The sequence below is a fragment of the Lipotes vexillifer genome, unplaced genomic scaffold (assembly GCF_000442215.2).
Source record: "Lipotes vexillifer unplaced genomic scaffold, Lipotes_vexillifer_v1.1 scaffold19, whole genome shotgun sequence".
Lineage (NCBI taxonomy): Eukaryota > Metazoa > Chordata > Mammalia > Artiodactyla > Lipotidae > Lipotes > Lipotes vexillifer.
In genome coordinates this window covers 1,045,183-1,059,462 of record NW_006793856.1, presented here as the reverse complement: position 1 = coordinate 1,059,462, position 14,280 = coordinate 1,045,183, and the positions used below count along the sequence as shown (strand labels likewise).

Here is a 14,280-nt window from a genome sequence, read left to right as displayed (position 1 = left end):
AGATAGAGGGCGTAACTGGTTTTTTTTTTTTGGAATGTGTCACGTGGCTTATGGGATCCTAGTTCCCTAACCAGGGATCGAACCCAGGCCCCGGCAGTGAAAGCACCGAGTCCTAGCCACTGGACTGCCAGGGAACTCCCTACAGAGCATAACTGAGCTCAGCCAGAATCATGGTTTTCCAGCCTACTCCACCCACAGCTTCCCCATTTCTGTTGGAGGAACTCCATCCTTTTAGTTGCCAGCCCAAAACACCTGGAGTTTTTCTTTTGGTCTCTAACAAACACAGTATATCCAATCCATAAAGAAATCCTAATAGCTGTAGTTTTAGAAGACAGCCTGAATCTGACCATTTCTGTCTCCTCCATTGCTATCCTGTCACCTTCACGGCATCTTCATTTCTTATCTTGAGTCTATTCTCACCAAATGCGAGTGATGCTTTTAAAAAGTCAAATCATAAACTCTGCTGCTCAAAACCATGAATAGCTCCCATTTCCAGAGTAAAATCAAAGCCTTATTGTGGCCCACATGCCCTATGTGATCTTTCCCTGTCTCCCTTTGGATCTCATCTCTACTGCTTCCCTCCTTGTTCCCTCTGCTTGCAGCCACAATGGCCTCCTTGCTCTTCCTCAGACACCCCAGGCACGCTCTGCCCTAAGCCTTTGCCTAGGCTGCTCCCTCCTTTCCAGCAGCTTTTCTCAAAGGGGGCTCTGTAAATCACCTAGAGGGCTGATTCAATAGGTGTGGGGTGAGCCTGAGGATCTGCATTTTCTAATAAGTTTCCAAGAGATGCTGATGCTGCTGATGTGCGGACCATACCCTAGAGCATCTATTGATGCAATATATTAAATTCTCTTCTATGCATCTAGAATAAATGTTACATACCATCCTGGGGAGAACTGTGAAAATAATCACCAACACCATTTTTCTTTGTTCAGGTGTCACCTTCTTAGTGAGATCTACCCAGATGATCCTACTTAATACTGTGATCTCTCCCCATCTCCGTTTTCTCACCTTCCCCCTTACTTTCATCTCCTTTTCTTTTTTTGCCATAGCACTTAAGACCTAATGTACTGTGATTTACTTACTTGTATGTGGTTTACTGTCTCTCTCCTAACTAGAATGTAAATTCCAAGATACAGGGATCTTTGGTTTTTATTCCAAGGGCTGAAAAGACTTTTTTGAATATAAATGAAATACTTGATTTGCAAATGAGTTGAATCCTTTCACCTTCTCAGCAGAATATAAACTCATTTTTAAAAAATGTACTAACTGAACTACATATGTTCATAGGAAGAGCACAGTAGTGGCAAAAACAGACTTTTGAGATCAGACACACCTAGATTCAAAAGTCAGCTTCACTATTTACTAGCTAGATGTTTACACTAGGTTAATATCACATCCCTTGGGCTCAGGGTCTTTATTTTTTAAATGGTGGTAATAGGAGGTGATTGTTAAAAATTAGACAAATATATAAAAAATTTCTAGCACAGTCACTAGCAAAGTGACTAACAAAGTGCTTGTCACTAACAAAGTGCTCAATAAGTATCACTTCTCCTTTGATACCTCACCTCCTCTAGCCCACATTTCATTTAAAGGACAGGCTAATTAAAAGCCAGTCTTTTAGTTCCCCATGGAACTATGTAGAAAGGCACATTTCTTAAAAATAAAAATCCCTAATGACCTTCAGGAGAACTCTGTTTTAAAACTTAACATTGAAACCTTTTACCTAACCTTTCCATAGCAACTTGAGGTGAAAAGTTTTCCAATGTACATCAAATATAGTGCAGACCAATGATAGTACTTTGCTATTTTGCTGTCATTGAGAAAAGAAATACTTCAAGTTCAACCCCCATAAAATATTGGAATCTCCACTGACAGTACTCATCCACAAATGGGTTTCTGGGCAAGAGGCTCCTTGGGTTCTAGCGACCATCCTAAGTGGTACCGAAACCCCACTGCAGAGCTAAAACCTCACATCTCTTATCCCAAGCGTTTTAGAGAGAGAGAATTGTTTACAAATGCGAATATTCTGCCTACCCGCCTCAGGTATAACTGCTCTGTACAAGAGCATAACAATGACAACACTTTCACAGTCGTGGTGAAACGTACTGTTTATGCTGCACATTCATGCGTGACCTGATACTGCTGAAATAGTCTTTATTTCTGAACATTCCAAAACAGCAGTGTACACAGTAATAAATCTTAAGTCATATACCATAAGAAAGCATTCATTAGTGCAAATGGATTCTGTAAAAGGTCTATCAAAAAGATTTATTTGCTTTAAAATGCGTTCATTTCCAGAAGCATTATTAATAAAATGTTACAGTTTCATCTTCTGTAAAAGTATTGAAAATCAATTGTAGTACACTAGCAAACATTGCAGGTATTAAGTGCAATGAGCTTGTGATGCCATTATAAATATGAAACCCACGTATGACAATAAATTAACAATGAAAACAACAAGACCATTTCACTCTGTTGTCTGGCTGTCTCAGTGTTCAATGCTTCAGATTACATTGTGCTCATTCAACATAATTTTATGTCTCTCAAATTGTTATGATGGATTTTTGCTGATATATCCCTAGAGCTAAAAAAATAGTACCTTACCACAAAAATATCTTTATGGCACAAAATTTAAGTTGTTCCATAGTGGTTCACATAGGTGTAAAAAGAAATAGGCACAAAAAATAAAATTCCTGTAAACTATAAAAAAGTGAATTTCAAAGCATACGTTATAGAACCTGGTTGTAAAGATGCAGTGTATTAAAATACAGAACATATAATGGGAAGATGTTTAGAACATGTAAGTAAATTGAACAGGTTACTTTAAGAAACTCAGATGGCAAAGAAAGCATTATGGATACATCTCAATTCTCTCAAAAAGGATTCAGGTACATATCAGTTCTACAAAAACTTCCTAGCTCTAAGTGTCACAATACTGCAACCATGGATTCGTGAACGCTGCAGTATCTCAGGCAAATATTTAAGTGCAATAATTAGTCTCTGGTGATTGGTCCATTGAAAAACAATGCAGTAAATATGTTAAAACGCAGAAGGGAAAGAATATCCCGACACCCACTGTTACCCAGCCAGCTAGGTAACACGACCCTCATTTCCACTTCTTTCCAGCTGTTCAAACGTACACAGAACTGCATCAGTAGCAACCATCTCTCCAGTTTCCATCCCTCAGAGTGCTGAGTGAAGACAGAGGCTTTGGAGGCTGAAGGAAACTATAAAGGAATGAAAAAAGGACACGGCTTGTAAGTAATCCCACGAGTCCCATCACTTACTTTGATCTACTCTCCGCCACTCCAGCAGTGACAACATGCTGGCACCTTCCCAAGTGTGCCTTGTATTTCTGGGCCTTCAAACATGCTCATCTGATGGAAAGCCCAGTTCTTGGCACGCTGCCATGCATGTTGTGTGTGCACAAGCAGATTTGCAACCTAAGTGGAAAATGATCAATACCCTTAGTGGATAAAGAATATTTTAAAATCAGAAACAGATAAACTCAGGAGAAAAATGGCCCAAAAACATAAGTGGTTACTTCATTGAATACAAATTAAAAATTTCTTCATGTTATTCTGTCTTACAAATAATCAAAGATTTGCCTATTATATTGGCTGAGAATTTAAAAAGAATGATAGTGCTCGCTTTGGCAGCACATATACTAAAATTGGAACGATACAGAGAAGATTAGCATGGCCCCTGCGCAAGGATGACACGCAAATTCGTGAAGCATTCCATATTTTTTCCCTGGTGGCACAGTGGTTGAAAGTCCGCCTGCCAATGCAGGGGACACGGGTTCGTGCCCCGGTCCGGGAAGATCCCACATGCTGCGGAGCGGCTGGGCCCGTGAACCCTGGCCGCTGAGCCTGTGCCTGGGGCCGCAGCAGTGAGAGGCCCGCGTACCGCAAAAAAAAAAAAAAGAATGATAATACCCAATGTTTGCCTAAGTTTGTGGAAACAGACCCTCTCATTGTCTGGCAGTGACAGCCCTTCCAAGAGGTTAGTTTGAAGACCATTTATCCTCAGATATATGACTGTCCACAATGACCTACATACATCAAATTATGTGATTCTATTCAGTCAGAACTGCAACACAGCCTGGCATTGAACAAACATGCACCAAAATGATTTCTATCTGGATAGTAGGATTATTTACTTTTCTGTGTTTGTTTTACAATAGTTTCTGAATTTGTTTTTGATCTGAGCACCTATTTATCGGAAAGTAAAAACTATTTGTAGCTACCCGATGCACAAAGAAAAACTACTTGTTCTCACATCCTTTTCACACTGTTACCATGGTTCCCTCCCTCTCCTCCTCCAAATCCTAATATCCTGTAAGAGCTGATTTACTGACTCCATTTTCTCATCTTCTACTCTGTCCTCAACTCGCTTTTATGGAATTGCTTTTAACCATAAGACACTCCAGGAGATCCAGTTCAAGAAGGGCACGTCACAACCGTAAGATCATCGATCAGGTGCCCTGCAAGCAGGCTGGAATTTTCAAAGGGAAAAAAAAAAATTCTACCTGGAACATACCAACCTTACACCAACATAAGCTAATAAAGCCCCAGTTAAGTATCACTAAGATGCTTTTAAAATCATGACAGTTGGAGGAGGGTGTGTACGTGCATGTGCCTAATGACATTTTTGCCCATTTTGATTACAAATTGATTAAAAAGGTATTGAACGCAGAGGCAGGAGGTCACGAGTCAGGCCAGAAGGGGCAGAGTGACCTACCAGGGTTAGACGAAGGAAAAGTCAGGATGGTTCGCGGAGCAGTTTCTAAGTGCAGATTGCAAACGAGGCCATGCAGACGAACGAGCAAAGGTTCTTACCTTCTGACAGGCTGTGCAATTTTGCTTCGAGGCAGGTTACTCCCATTTATTGCCAATGAAGGTCTAGGGAGTGCGCTGCGGCCCACTATCCCAGAAGCTGCAGCTTTGTTGGGGGCAGGGATCCCCGTGTTGGAGTATAACTGTAAGCCGTTGGATAAAGGCATGTTACTGCTGCCTTGAACGGTTGGACTCACGTAGGCTGTGGCTTTAAGAGGCTGCCGGACAGACACTGGGAAATGTCCCACGCTGTGGATTCTGTGCTGAAGCTGCCCCGGTGACGGAACTAGAAGAACAAAGGACGCTCACATGAGAGAACGCCTACCACTATGTACACGTGTGTTATGTTCAAAGCAGCTGATACTGTTGAAAGGGTTTTACATGTATAGAAACTTATCTACATATATGCATGTAGATAAATGAAATACGAGTTCCAGACTGCATTTAGCATTGGAAAATTCTACTTCTTGACAAGCATCTCCTTCTCTGTCAATCAGCAGCAACATTTTTGTGTGCCTGACTATATTTAGAAGCCAGCTGGAACAACCACCTTCTTTCCTTTAACAAATTTGAGCATCTCTGAGTTCTCACAGGATTTCTTCCTCGCTTGCTTGGAAGACATTAGGATTTCTTGATGGTTGCACTGGGGATGGTTTCATGAGGATAAAACAAGGGGACAGGGCTTCCCTGGTGGCGCAGTGGTTGAGAGTCCGTCCGCCTGCCGATGCAGGGGACACAGGTTTGTGCCCCGGTCCAGGAAGATCCCACATGCCGCAGAGGGGCTGGGCCCGTGGGCCATGGCCGCTGACCCTGCGCATCCGGAGCCTGTGCTCCGCAACGGGAGAGGCCACAACAGTGAGAGGCCCGTGTACCGCAAAAAAAAAAAACAAAAAAAAAAAAAACAAGGGGACAATTTAACAGCAGTAATTATAGTGATTATAGAAGGGAAGACAGGTGGCATCGGTAGGCACAAACAGCTTATTACAGACATATTTCTTCAATAATTTCCATCATGACATTTATCTCATAGGGTTGGTGGGAAGACTAAATGAGTTAATCCACATAAAGCCTTACAATGGCTGAGTAACCACTCAGCAAGTACTACCTTGATAACAGCAGCAGAATCTGTGAAATGAAGGGAGCTCTCTGGGTAAGAACCCTTAAGAACTTCATCAATATACTGGCCCATCATTGTGCACTATTTCACATTAAAAAACAATGAACTCTTTGGCAGAAATTTTTAAATTTTATAAACCCTTTTCTCCAAGGAAAAAACTGAATCACAAATTTAACATAAACTTATACATACATTACCTGTTGTTTACTAACCACTCTAGCCTTTGCTGCCTAGTACACTTGTGATGCGGTTAACACAAACAGACCCCGTTTTCTAAAACAGTTTAACTGATTTTGAACTTAAGCACAGAATATACAATAGATATCTCTTTGATAAAAAGTGAGGAGAAAGACCAAAAACGTCTATGGTTTTATTTAATATCTCTTGAAAGTATTTCCTTAAATTAGCTTTGTTCAAGCATACATTAGGTGAAATCCATATGTAGGAATGCTGATGTATGTGTACAGTAGCCAAAAAATTCGATGAAAAGTGAGGTCTCTAAGATTCTGCTATAGTTCTGTTTCCATCAAGCTTTAGGGACACAGTAAACTTGTGTTGGCTGGCAAGTCATCTCTAAGATCCTTTCCAGCCAATTCTAAAATTCCTTAATTTAGTAGCTTCTAACTGAGAATGTGCCAACATATTGGCTTATCGACTGTAACAAACATACCCCACTAATGCAAGATGTTAATAACAGAGGAAACTGGAGGAGGGCAAGGGGGACATGCGGGGATATATGGGAACTCTGTACCTCTCGCTCAATTTGTCTGTAAACCTCAAACTGCTCAAAAACAAAGTCTTAATTTAAAAAAAAAACTCAACAGGTGAATTCGGCCCAATTTCTTCTGAAACAAAATATGCATAAAGTACCTAAATGTTAAGCCTAGACCAGAATGAAATTTTGAAGTGAACACACGCGTGTAACCGTATCCACAACAAGATGTGAAACACTGCCAGCACCACAGCAGGCTCTCACATACCCTCTCCCAGTCAGTACTCCCCCAAAGTGACTGTTATTTGCACTTTTATCACCACAGACTAGTTATTCCTATGTTGAACTTCATGTAAATGGAATTATACAGTATGTTCTCTTCTTTGGCTTCTTTGACTCAATATTATGTTTCTGAGATTCATCCATATTTGCATTGCTATGGGTATTGCATTGAATGAACGTTAAAATCCATTCTCCTGATGATGAAAAGTTTGGGGTTTTAGGAACATTCTTGAATATGCGTTGGTGTTCAGATGCATTACGTTAGGGGTATATTCCAAACTTATAACTATTAGGATAAATGAAGTTATGAGCAAAGCTGCTGAATACAATTTCAAAATACAAAAATCAATTGTATTTCTAAATACCAGCCAACTAGTAGAAACTAAAATTTGAAAAAGATACTATTTATAAAAAACATTTTAAAGGCCTGTGTCCTTGCCCCTGCACTGAGCCACACACAGCCACTCCTGCCTCCACAGGAGACCCTCCTCAAAGAGCAGATACAATTTAAGACTGAATGAAAGATCAAGCGGCAACAAAATCTGAACTTGCCGTGTGGATGAAAGGCTCTTGGTGCTGCAGCCAGGAGTCAGTGCTGTGCCTCTGAGGTGGGAGAGCCAAGTTCAGGACACTGGTCCACAAGACACATCCCAGCTCCACATAATATCAAACGGCCAGAGATCTCCATCTCAACACCAGCACCCAGCTTCACTCAACGACCAGCAAGCTACAGTGCTGGACAACCTATGCCAACCATATAGCAAAACAGGAACACAACCCCACCCACTAGCAGAGAGGCTGCCTAAAATCATAATAAGTCCACAGACACCCCAAAACACACCACCAGACGTGGACCTGCCCACTAGAGAGACAAGATCTAGCCTCATACACCACAACACAGCCACTAGTCCCCTCCACCAGGAAGCCTACACAACCCACTGAACCAACCTTAGCCACTGGAGACAGACATCAAAAACAACGGGAGCTACGAACTTGCAGCCTGCAAAAAGGTGAACCCAATCACAGTAAGATAAGCAAAATGAGAAGACAGAAAAACACACAGCAGATGAAGGAGCAAGATAAAAACCCACCAGACCTAACAAATGAAGAGGAAATAGGCAGTCTACCTGAAAAAGAGTTCAGAATAATGATAGTAAAGATGATCCAAAATCTTGGAAATAGAATGGACAAAATGCAAGAAGCAGTTAACAAGGACCTAGAAGAATAAAGATGAAACAAACAATGATGAACAACACAATAAATGAAATGAAAAATACTCTAGATGGGAATCAACAGCAGAATAACTGAGGCAGAAGAAGGGATAAGTGACCTGGAAGATAAAATAGTGGAAATAACTACTGCAGAGCAGAATAAAGAAAAAAGAACGAAAAGAACTGAGGACAGTCTCAGAGACCTCTGGGACAACATTAAACGCACCAACATTCGAATTATAGGGGTTCCAGAAGAAGAAGAGAAAAAGAAAGGGACTGAGAAAATATTTGAAGAGATTATAGTTGAAAACTTCCCTAATATGGGAAAGGAAATCGTTAATCAAGTCCAGGAAGCACAGAGAGTCCCATACAGGATAAATCCAAGGAGAAATACGCCAAGACACATATTAATCAAACTGTCAAAAATTAAACACAAAGAAAGCATATTAAAAGAAGCAAGGGAAAAATAACACACAAGGGAATCCCCATAAGGTTAACAGCTGATCTTTCAGCAGAAACTCTGCAAGCCAGAAGGGACTGGCAGGACATATTGAAAGTGATGGAGAAAAACCTACAACCAAGATTACTCCACCCAGCGAGCATCTCATTCAGATTTCATGGAGAAATTAAAACCTTTACAGACAAGCAAAAGCTGAGAGAGTTCAGCACCACCAAACCAGCTCTACAACAACTGCTAAAGGAATTTCTCTAGGCAAGAAACACAAGAAAGGAAAAGTCCTATAATAACGAACCCAAAACAATTTAGAAAATGGGAATAGGAACATACATATCGATAATTACCTTAAATGTAAATGGACTAAATGCTCCCACCAAAAGACACAGATTGGCTGAATGGATACAAAAACAAGACCCATATATATGCTGTCTACAAGAGACCCACTTCAGACCTAGAGACACATACAGACTGAAAGTAAGGGGATGGAAAAAGATATTCCATGCAAATGGAAACCAAAAGAAAGCTGGAGTAGCAATTCTCATATCAGACAAAATAGACTTTAAAATAAAGACTATTAGAAGAGACAAAGAAGGACACTACATAATGATCAAGGGATCGATCCAAGAAGAAGATATAACAATTGTAAATATTTATGCACCCAACATAGGAGCACCTCAATACATCACGCAAAAACTAACAGCCATAAAAGGGGAAATCGACAGTAACACATACATAGTTGGGGACTTTAACACCCTACTTTCACCAATGGACAGATCATCCAAAATGAAAATAAATAAGGAAACCCAAGCTTTAAATGATACATTAAACAAGATGGACTTAATTGATATTTATAGGACACTCCATCCAAAAACAACAGAATACACATTTTTCTCAAGTGCTCATGGAACATTCTCCAGAATAGATCATATCTCGGAGCACAAATCAAGCCTTGGTAAATTTAAGAAAATTGAAATTATATCAAGTATCTTTTCCGATCACAACGCTACGAGACTAGATATCAATTACAGGAAAAGATCTGTAAAAAATACAAACACATGGAGGCTAAACAATACACTACTTAATAACAAAGTGATCACTGAAGAAATCAAAGAGGAAATCAAAAAATAGCTAGAAACAAATGACAATGGAGACACAACGACCCAAAACCTATGGGATGCAGCAAAAGCAGTTCTAAGAGAAAAGTTTATAGCAATACAAGCCCACCTTAAGAAACAGGAAACATCTCGAATAAACAACCTAATCTTGCACCTAAAGCAATTAGAGAAAGAAGAACAAAAAACCCCTAAAGTTAGCAGAAGGACAGAAACCATAAAGATCAGAACAGAAATAAATGAGAAAGAAATGAAGGAAACGATAGCAAAGATCAATAAAACTAAAAGCTGGTTCTTTGAGAAGATAAACAAAATTGATAAACCATTAGCCAGACTCATCAAGAAAAAAGGGAGAAAACTCAAATCAATAGATTTAGAAATGAAAAAGGAGACGTAACAACTGACACTGCAGAAATACAAAGGATCATGAGAGATTACTCAAAGCAACTCTATGCCAATAAAACGGACAACCTGGAAGAAATGGACAAATTCTTAGAAAGGCACAACGTGCCAAGACTGAATCAGGAAGAAATAGAAAATATGAACAGACCAATCACAAACACTGAAATTGAAATTGTGATTAAAAATCTTCCAACAAACAAAAGCCCAGGACCAGATGGCTTCACAGGCGAATTCTATCAAACATTTACAGAAGAGCTAACACCTATTCTTCTCAAACTCCTCCAAAATATAGCAGAGGGAGGAACCTTCCCAAATTCATTCTACGAGGCCACCATCACCTTGATACCAAAACCAGACAAGGATGTCACAAAGAAAGAAAACTACAGGCCAATATCACTGATGAACATAGATGCAAAAATCCTCAACAAAATACTAACAAACAGAATCCAACAGCACATTAAAGGATCATACACCATGATCAAGTGGGGTTTATTCCAGGAATGCAAGGCTTCTTCAATATATGGAAATCAATCAATGTGATACACCATATCAACCAGCTGAAGGAGAAAAACCAAACGATCATCTAAGTAGATGCAGAGAAAGCTTTTGACAAAATTCAACACCTATTTATGATAAAAACCCTGCAGAAAGTAGGCATAGAGGGAACTTTCCTCAACATAATAAAGGCCATATATGACAAACCCACAGCCAACATTGTCCTCAATGGTGAAATACTGAAAGCATTTCCACTAAGATCAGGAACAAGACAAGTTTGCCCACTCTCACCACTCTTATTCAACATAGTTTTGAAAGTTTTAGCCACAGCAATCAGAGAAGAAAAGGAAATAAAAGGAATCCAAATCGGAAAAGAAGTAAAGCTGTCACTGTTTGCAGATGACATGATACTATATATACCGAATCCTAAAGATGCTGCCAGAAAACTACTAGAGCTAATCAATGAATTTGGTAAAGTAGCAGGGTAAAAAATTAATGCACAGAAATCTCTGGCATTCCTATACACTAATGATGAAAAATCTGAAAGTGAAATCAAGAACACACTCTCATTTACCATTGCAACAAAGAGAATAAAATATCTAGGAATAAACCTACCTAAGGAGACAAAACACCTCTATGCAGAAAATTATAAGACACTGATGAAAGAAATCAAAGATGATATAAATAGATGGAGAAATATACCATGTTCTTGGACTGGAAGAATCAACATTGTGAAAATGACTCTACTACCCAAAGCAATCTACAGATTCAATGCAATCCCTATCATACTACCACTGGCATTTTTCACAGAACTAGAACAAAAGAATTCACAATTTGTATGGAAACACAAAAGACCCCGAATAACCAAAGCAATCTTGAGAATGAAAAACGGAGCTGGAGAAATCAGGCTCCCTGACTTCAGACTATACTGCAAAGCTACAGTAATCAAGACAGTATGGTACTGGCACAAAAACAGAAAGATAGATCAATGGAACAGGAAAGCCCAGAGATAAACCCACGCACATATGGTCACCTTATCTTTGATAAAGGAGGCAGGAATGTACAGTGGAGAAAGGACAGCCTCTTCAATAAGTGGTGCTGGGAAAACTGGACAGATACTTGTAAAAGTATGAGATTAGATCCCTCCCTAATACCGCACACAAAAATAAGCTCAAAATGGATTAAAGACCTAAATGTAAGGCCAGAAACTATCAAACTCTTCGAGGAAAACATAGGCAGAACACTCTGACATAATTCACAGCAAGTTCCTTTTTGACCCACCTCCTAGAGAAACGGAAAGAAAAACAAAAATAATAAACAAATGGGACCTAATGAATCTTCAAACCTTTTGCACAGCAAAGGAAACCATAAACAAGACCAAAAGACAACCCTCAGAATGGGAGAAAATATTTGCAAGTGAAGCAACTGACAAAGGATTAATTTCCAAAATTTACAAGCAGCTCATGCAGCTCAATAACAAAAAAAACAAACACCGCAATCCAAAAATGGGCAGAAGACCTAAATAGACATTTCCCCAAAGAAGATATACACACTGCCAACAACCACATGAAAGAATGCTCAACTTCATTAATCACTAGAGAAATGCAAATCAAAACTACAATGAGATATCATCTCACACCAGTCAGGATGGCCATCATCAAAAAATCTAGAAACAATAAATGCTGGAGAGGGTGTGGAGAAAAGGGAACCCTCTTGGACTGCTGGTGGGAATGTAAATTGATACAGCCACTCTGGAGAACTGTATGGAGGTTCCTTAAAAAACTACAAATAGAACTACCGTGTGACCCAGCAATCCCACTACTGGGCATATACCCTGAGAAAAGTGTAATTCAAAAAGAGTCATGTACCAAAATGTTCATTGCAATAGCCCAGAGATAGAAACAACCTAAGTGTCCATCATCAGATGAATGGATAAAGAAGATATGGCACATATATACAATGGAATATTACTCAGCCATAAAAAGAAACAAAATTGAGCTATTTGTAATGAGGTGGATAGACCTAGAGTCTGTCATACAGAGTGAAGTAAGTCTGAAAGAGAGACAAATACCGTACGCTAACACATCTATATGGAATTTTAGACACACTAAAATAGAACTTCATTTGCCAGGGGAAAGCTCTGGACTGGATGAAAAACAAGACCAAAGTAACAGCTAGACAGAATAAGTGTGCTTTCCTCAGAGTAAATGTATCAAGTACACAGCTAAAAAGAGGCAGATCTGCAAAGAAAACATTTTTGTATGATGAGTAAACAAATCAATCACCATTTAGTGCTTCTACTGCTATCCCTGGGTATAAAGGATTGCATATAATTTACTAATTATTAATTGGTGACATAGGCACCAGTGAAAATACCACTCAATTATCATGGCGAAAGACAAAAAAGTGTCATAAGGAGAAAAGTTTCCTGTAGTGTTCTTAAGAGAAAGAAACGAAATAGTAAGATTTTCCTAATGGTGTTACAACTAATTAAAATTACATACAAAAATATTGTCATACGTACTACAAGACTGTATTCTTGAAATTCCATTTGCAGCTCCATGCAAGCTTGAGTCAAAACTCTGACTATTCCGCACGGTGACTGGAGAACTACCATTGCTACTAACAGCGGTTGTACTTGGCATCCGAGCTAGATTAGGCATACTTCTTCGGAGTTTATCTAGAAAAGAATTTTACTAAGTTAAAAATCACAACTTTTATGCCAATTAAAACACTAGCTTTCAAAATTAAATACAAATAGAAATCATGTCTTGTTCAATGACAGACAGAAATTATCACGTGTGTTATGAACTCTAGCAAGCTAATTAATTACCCCCGGTAGAGACAAACACACTCCATGTCTCCAGAAAGGTTCCACCAAACAGACTGCTAAAGGAAAGCACTTGTTCTATAAAAAGAGGGAGGAATTAGGTAATCAATTAGCTGTTTGTTCCTATACAATAAGTGGATAAAACTGAATCGAAGTGAGGATAAAAAATAATCTTATAGTTTAAAAAAAAAAAAAAGCTAGGAATTGTTACATGTTAATAATAATAATAAAAAAAAACCTAGAAGTGTCAAAACAGCAATTACTGAATCTTTTGCTAGCATATCAAAAAAGGAAGAAATTCTTAAAATTCTAACTTGAGATGTTTTGACATATCCACTCATCACATCAACATGACCACATTAACTTCTGGAAAGTTTTAAGGGGCATGAGTACACCACCAAACCTTTGGAGACTTGAAAAAATGCTTCCCTTTCTTTTTCCTTGCTGAGTACATCTTCCGCCACTAAGGGGCAGCAGAGAGTCAGTCACGCACAGACCTCAGTGCTGCTGAGATTTGAATTCAGCCACAAGAGGGCAACTCTACCATGTAGACAGTTTTCTTTTTAATACACCCCCCAACCCCCACCAAACTAAAGTACACATATCAGGTCACTCAAGCTCAGAAAACAAAGGATACATCTGAATACTCAGTAAAAACCCATTCAAGTACAAAACCAGATTCATTTTTCTCCCCTTCACACACAGCTCCTTCTGCATCACTTAGATCCCTTGATTATAGCCCTACTCATCAAGTCACCTAATCCAAAATGCGGCGGAGTCTTCCAAGTTTCACCTCCCTTCTTCACCCTCGACTCCCAAGT

The 14,280-nt window shown here is 39.2% G+C and overlaps 1 protein-coding gene across 5 annotated transcripts in view; it reads right to left on the bottom strand.

The window, feature by feature from the left end:
- Positions 1–2,129: 2,129 nt before the first annotated feature.
- Positions 2,130–14,280, bottom strand: part of SLAIN1 (SLAIN motif family member 1) — a 59,429-nt gene continuing 47,278 nt past the window's right edge. For 3 of the 5 annotated variants that reach the window (XM_007466790.1, XM_007466793.1, XM_007466794.1), the window contains 3 exons: positions 13,154–13,309; positions 4,845–5,127; positions 2,144–3,230 (listed from right to left, as the gene is read on the bottom strand). In XM_007466790.1, coding sequence (XP_007466852.1) covers positions 3,155–3,230; positions 4,845–5,127; positions 13,154–13,309 — 515 coding nt within the window. In that variant the 3' untranslated portion in view covers positions 2,144–3,154. Of the gene's footprint in view, positions 3,231–4,844; positions 5,128–13,153; positions 13,310–14,280 lie in introns of all 5 variants that reach the window. The other 2 variants (XM_007466791.1, XM_007466792.1) reach the window with 2 other exon arrangements.